This window comes from Dendrobium catenatum, unplaced genomic scaffold, assembly GCF_001605985.2.
Source record: "Dendrobium catenatum unplaced genomic scaffold, ASM160598v2 original_scaffold_110487, whole genome shotgun sequence".
Lineage (NCBI taxonomy): Eukaryota > Viridiplantae > Streptophyta > Magnoliopsida > Asparagales > Orchidaceae > Dendrobium > Dendrobium catenatum.
In genome coordinates this window covers 1-7,023 of record NW_021428922.1, presented here as the reverse complement: position 1 = coordinate 7,023, position 7,023 = coordinate 1, and the positions used below count along the sequence as shown (strand labels likewise).

Genomic DNA, 7,023 nt, shown 5'->3' with positions numbered 1-7,023 from the left:
CACTTTATAGGGCCCTCAAGCTTATGGGTAGCTTAAAGTACAGGTCGGCAATCGCTCATCCACTAGAACAAAGGTTTAATATTAAACAAAGTACAACAACAAACAAACAGACAACATCAAGCTTTATGCCACCTACGTGGAGTCGGCTACAATTGAATCTCCTTTTCTTTTCTCCATGTGGTCCTATATAAAAGCCAAAATTTTCCGTTTAATCTAATAAAGAAACGTCATTCCTAATATTTTCTAATCCAAGTCTTTTGTAAGGGCTCACACCACTGACCTTTCTTAACACAATCAAATCTAATACCTCTTAACTCCCCTAACCGGGTCGTAGTATCTGTGAGGCCGCCTTTTATAGTGACCAAAAACCATCTAAGGACGCACTCTCTTCTACTTATCTTATCTTTCTACTGGAGGCTACTCCAACCTTTTCACGTCTACTGCTCATTTACGTATCCTATCTCTAAGGGTAAAAGCCACTCAATGCCATCTAAGCATCCTCTCACTCTGCCACATTAAACTTAGTATTATGCTTCTCTTTTAATGGCCAACATTCAGCGCACCATATAAGCATGCAGGCCTCACTACATCTATAGAATTTTCCCTCTAAGTTTGAGGGGTACATTTCTATCACATAACAACCCGATGCATTCCGCCACTTAACCAATCCAATCTTGAATTCTGCTGATAAGTCCCCATCTATTTACCATCACTCTGAACAATAGATCCAAGATAGTCTAAAGACGTGTACTCTTTAGTTAGATAGACTTGATTCGCCCCAAAGTCACAATCCCTCACTAGGACTAATTACTATCTAAATTACACTCCATACTATTCCGTTTTAGATCTACCAAGCCGAATAACCTTTAGACTCTAAGTTGAACCTCCATATTCAAGTTTACCTTCAACGTCCCTCTCTAGTTCTTACAACAAGAAGAATACATCATATTAAAAGAATGTCATACACCAAGGCTCACAATCATCTTGCAAATGTATAGTGCAGAACATCCATGACTAAAGCAAAAAAGATATGGGCTTAAGCTGATCCTGATGTAACCACCACCGAAAATAGGAGAAAATACTTGCGTCAGAAACGACACCTTGTGTTTGAACACAAGTCAATAGCTCCTGCCATAACATATCTTTAATGATTTGAATTAAGGCATTTTGACTCCTTGCTTCATAAAGAACTAATGTCTCCTAGCATCCTATCTCTTGGACTTTATCATAATGCTTTTTCTAAATCAATAATATCAATATGTAGATCCTCCTTATTTCCTCTATTATATTTCATCAAAACCTCTGATAAATGTAATGCTCCATAGTGCGACCTACCCGGCATGAATCCAAATTGATTTTGAGAAACATGTATCACGCCGCACTATGCTCTTCCTAAACTCGGCTCCATAATTTTTAACAGTATGACACATCTAACTAATACGCTATAACTCTCGTGCAATTCCTGTGCATCGCCTTTATGTCTTAACAAATAGGAATTAATACACTCAAGTCTCCACTCATCTGGCATCTTTTTAGTGCTTCTAAAATACGTATTAAAAAGTTTAGTAAGCCAAAGCAAATCCCTTCATCTCCTAAGCATTCCACACCTCTATTGGAATATCATCAGGTCCCAACAGCAGCTTTTCCATACCCTTCATTCTATTTAAAGCTCCCCTCTAACTTCAGTATTAACTAATACGCCGATAAAAACAAATCTATTACTTTCATTGTAGGGGTGCTAAGGTCACTATAGTCAAATCTTATTTTCACACTCTCTCATTAAAAAGTTTAGCAAAATATCTCAATCCACCTTTTGTTAATATCACTCTTCTAAAAAAAGGTTATTTTTTGATCATTCATCCTTAATACACTTCACTTGAACTAAAATCTTACGTACTCCACATCCTTTGTGTGCTAACTTAACATATATCTTTCTCCCTCCTTAGTATTTAATCTATTAATAAAATCGCTAAAAAGCTAATGTCTTTGCATCGCATAATGCTTTCTTAGAATCCTTACGAGCCATCTTATATAATTCGCCAATTATAAGCAATTTTTAAAAATTAAACACAATTTTTATAAATATCTTTCTTATTTTTTAATCTTTTCTTGCAACAATTGGATTCCACCACCAACTATTTTTACTATTAGGAGCTTTTCCCTTAAATACTCCAAGCACATCTTTTGCAAATTTCTTAATATCACTAGCCACTTTTTCCCACAGTAACATTAGGCATCCTCTGATGCACAGGACAAAATCTTAAATCTAAATCTACTCACAAAAATATTTTGGTTAATATTCTTTAAATGCCCCCATCTAATCCTCGAAAAACGTTTTTACTTTATTTTTTATTTTTATGCCCGTTATCTTAAAGTCCAAAACTAATAATCGATGTTGGGACATAAACTTCACTCGAATAACTTTACAATCATTTGCAATCTAAACGGTTTAATTTTCTAATAAGAAAAATAGTCAATCGGGTTGTACTACATCCATTTTTATAAGTGATGAGATGCTCATTCCTTTTCTTAATAAGGTATTAGCAAATAAGAAATACATTAAAATAGCTAAACAAAAAATCTAATATGGTCTTTCCACCTTCATCGTCGTTCCAAAATCCATGGCCACCATGAATGTTTTAAAATCATCTACCTCTTTACCAACATGTCCATATTAATCTCCTCCAATAAAAACTCTTTCTTCAAGAGGTATATTTTGATTTAATCTCTTCCAAGTCATTCAAAAATTTAATTTAGAACTTATATCCAAACCTACCTGAGGAGATAAGCACTTATAATATTAACAATCTTATCCTCAACTCACAACATCTTAAAGCTATAATTCTATCCACCAATCATATTAATTTTATAAATACATTATCCTTAAATCTCTATCTATAATATACCACACCATTTCTAGTACGACTCCTACCCGAATACAAAGTTGTAAATCCTAAACTATCGATTTCCTTAGCCTTCTCTCGCACCACTTAGTTTCCTGAATGCATAAAATATTTAATTATCCTATGAATCATAATATCTATTAACTCCATTAATTACCTGTAAGGGAACTTATTCAAGTCCTATCCTAATTTTAGTATCATGGACTAGCTTCTTTGCCCACATCCGCCTTGATGTGGGAACCTTCCGTATTTAACACTGCAACCCGAGGCGCCGGTGCAGCGGCCCTTGCACACTTGTCACTGTATTCAGGCCATACAGCGCGTCGCTCCAGGGGACGCGCTACGCATATAACACCAATTTCTTAAAGGCATTCATGTCATTTTGTTCGAAAGTCTTTACGCTGGCTGTCGACTACCTAACGCAACCCTCCACTTTTCTAATTTAACAAGTACCATTTCAAGATTTAAATTTCAAAATGGTAGACGGTCACACAAGTACCAACACCACATAAATAAGCACCTCATCTGAGATAATTTGGATATTTTAAATTGCATTTTGGCTAATCAGTAATATGCAGCAGATATCTTAGTTTCTGGAAAAACAAGTAATCATAGAAAAAGTCTTTCTAATGAAGAATGGGAGTCAAATTACAAAGATGATAAGGTTGTGCCATTATTCATTCCTAAAGGATTTGCATGGTCAGGCTACTAACATAGCCTTCCTGTAAGGAAACTTGGTACTGACTTCAAGACCAATACTAGAAGATTCTATTCATTTTTCCAAGAACAACGAAAAGGATTTTCAAGTCAGTCCTACAAAATTTATCATTCATTCTGCTTTTTCTGAAGCTTAACAAGAAAAAAAGTGAACAAAATAAATAAAAGTACATTCAGAAAACAATTACAACCACCCAAGTGCAATCATGCAAATACAGCTCAAGTACTTGCAAACCACGCAAGCTAGGATATTAAGAAAATTATTCACATTTTTTCCTCGATGAACATTTCCACTAGATCTATGTCATTTGAACTACAGATCTCTTTCTAATTTGCTTTGGTAAAGTATGATCTCACAAGTAACATTTCAGTGTTTAAATTTGATAATTGTAAATGGTCGCAAGTACCAACACCATATAAATGAGCACCATCTGAGCTAATTTGTAGAGATTAAATTAAATTTTGGACGACTATTCTTACGTAGCAGATATCACAGTTTCCCAAAGAACAAGTAATCATAGATGAATTTTTTCTAGGGAAGACTGGCAATAACAAATTACAAAGATAATAAGATTATCCTAAGGCATTTGCAAGGTTCAGACTATTACCGCAGCTTTCCTATAAGGAAATTTGGCTCTGATTTCAAGACCAATACCAGAAGATCTAACTCTTTGTCCACGAAACAGAGCCTGAAATTTGATAATTCCCAGAAGAGAATGTAGCGTGACAACAGCTTGTCTCCTTACCAAATGCCCACGAATGAGTGCCTGCAGCCTTATAATACCCTTCAGTGCACCAAATGCCCTGCGTGCCTGCCATAACATCATAATGGTGTAAGATTAAGTAGGCAAACCAGAGAAAAAAAAACCACATCACAAGATAACAACTATTTCCAAATGCATTATGGAATTTATGCATGACATTTAATAAATTGTAAGATGTTACCAGTAACCTCTATACATCATATTGTAAGAATGTAAGGTAATTGTTAAACAATTTTCTTGTAAAACTGGAGATAAGAGGGGTGGCTATGATATTATGTTGGCGAGTCTACCTAAACTTGACATAAAAATTTCAATTTTAATTTGAGTCAAGTTCTAGTTGATTGAAAATTAATTGATGTAAAAGACATTCAATCTAATTCAAGCTAGGCCTATCACTTCAAAGAATATTTTATATAAAAAAATAATTTTTTTATACAACTAAGATATATAAATATATATTTAAACATACAAAACAGTATATGCACAACTTTGTAAGAAATTATTAAACTTAAATGATAAATAAGCGTGCAGGCATACATTATGATTGTGAATGTGAAAAAGCACATACCGAGTATATATTAATGCATACCGTCTATATATACAGATATATCGAGTCTATTATTTCTAATTGAAAAAAAAAAATTTTTGATTTTGAGAAAGCCATCCTTGAGTTGAAGCAAATAGATTTTATAATAATTCAACCATAATACAAGGAATTATCAAACAAGTTTCAAATTTCCAACATAGTTATTGACCGTAGTAAGGTGTGGACGGATGGATAATGAGTCATTATCAACTTATAGTTGCATGAAAATTTTCTGATGTTAACAGTAAATAAAAAAACTGTGATTGTTTCGAGTGAAAATACCAAGTAACCCCGAAAGGCAGCTTGAACCTTTATGGCTGCCAGATCCTTCATTTTTTCAGGATCAGTTGGTGCACCAAATTCATGAACATCTTTTTCAAGAACTGGATTTTTAGATGCTCTGATCAATTCATCATTGTCTAATCCTTCAGATGTTCTGTTCTCCATTTCGGAATTAACCACATAACTGCTGGTGCTGATAAACACCGGTCCAGAAGTCACAGAAGAATCTACATCCGAAACATTTGTGGCTTTTTCCACAGCTACTCCTTTCTGAGTTGCAGTTTTCTTTCAAGATGAAAACAAAATAGTAATATATAACTCTTCAAAATAACAAAAATGTTATATTTAAGAGCATGAAGGTTTTTCTACAGTAATAAAATGATATTGAAAACCATTAGACAGAAGTAACAATAAAGAGGCCTTATCATTTGTTTATATTAAAATTATATTTAAAGGGTTGCATTATTGAAAATTATGTAATTCCGCTGAATCTAATATTGAAATTCCCCATCTTTAGCCATATTGGCATTACCAAATTTCACCGAAAGGAAAAAAAGTAACCTTGTGGTTGCAATTTATCTCAGCGGCCTAAGGTAACAACTATAGAACCAACCCAATGTCATGAATTTTCTATGTTAAAAATTCCCAATATCCAATATTTTGAAATTCCATAGTTTAAAATTCAAATTTTTGAATTTCACATTTTCAAATTATAATTTCCACATAAAAAATCATAAGTACATAGTCTTTCACAACATTTATCACATGCATAAAACAGAAAGACTAATCAAAAGATTTAATTGGGATTCTTATCCTAGTCCATTATCTGTTAGCAGCTATCTTCATATTTTCCGCTCTAGTAGTTAGTCCACTCTACTATCCTTAGCACCTTGTGCAACATACATACACAGGAGCATAAACACGACTCAACGGAAGCCCATAATTATAGCAATTTAAGCAATCCAATAGTTAAAGCAATTCAAGATACCTCGTGAGATTTCAAGACCAATGCTTTCAGTATCCTAAATGTGTCAAATTTATTTTTCTTGTCTTGTACAATTATATCCTCTCATATTCTCTCCCTCCCTCTCTTTCTAATTCTCCACTTTTCATTATTAACCTTGCGAATAAGGTCCAGTATTTCCAACAAAAAAAATTTGGATTCAACATCCTCAAAGGCGTGATAAGCATAGTTTGATACCAGTGATGAGAAGAAAGGCCCATGCTTGACAAGTTGAGCAACCCTGATCCGCTAGAAAACATAGAGAACCCAACCACACTAATCGAGACCTGATAGAAATGGAAGAGAGACTAGCCAAGATGATTCAAGATGATCTATGAGGACTGCCTAGGAATGTTTCGAGGGAGAACACCCCTAAAGATCTTCTAACTCAGCAACTCGCCATAAGAGGCCAGACAGCAGAGCACCGTCCTCAACTCCCATCCCTGAGCCCACTCGCACACCAACGAGTGACGAAGAGTACATCCCGCTAGCCAGTCAAGTTAGAAAAGATAAGCCTAAACTCACCAATGCTTTCTCAAGGAGATCGCAAAGACTAGGCCGCATCCTAGGTTCAAAGTGCCACACTTGGAGTCTTATAGGGGTAGGACTATGATAGGAAATACTTGAGTTCGCAAGTAACCCTAAGGTAATACTTGAGTTCGCAAGCAATCCTAAGCCAATCGAAAGAGCAAACAGCAGGAAAACAATAGAATTTCTGCTGTGGACAGCAAAAAACTGCACTCAAACTGAGAAAACAGTGGGAAAAGC

At 34.8% G+C, this 7,023-nt stretch overlaps 1 protein-coding gene across 1 annotated transcript; it reads right to left on the bottom strand.

Annotated features, from left to right (window-relative positions):
* Nucleotides 1–4,196: 4,196 nt before the first annotated feature.
* Nucleotides 4,197–6,738, bottom strand: LOC110101769 (protein IQ-DOMAIN 31-like). Its single transcript, XM_020829830.2, has 4 exons — nt 6,656–6,738; nt 6,373–6,496; nt 5,253–5,537; nt 4,197–4,432 (listed from the first exon to the last, which is right to left on the bottom strand). The coding sequence occupies exons 1-4, from the start codon at nt 6,736–6,738 to the stop codon at nt 4,217–4,219; spliced, it is 708 nt and encodes a 235-aa protein (XP_020685489.2). The 3' UTR covers nt 4,197–4,216.
* Between the last annotated feature and the right edge of the window lie 285 nt (nt 6,739–7,023).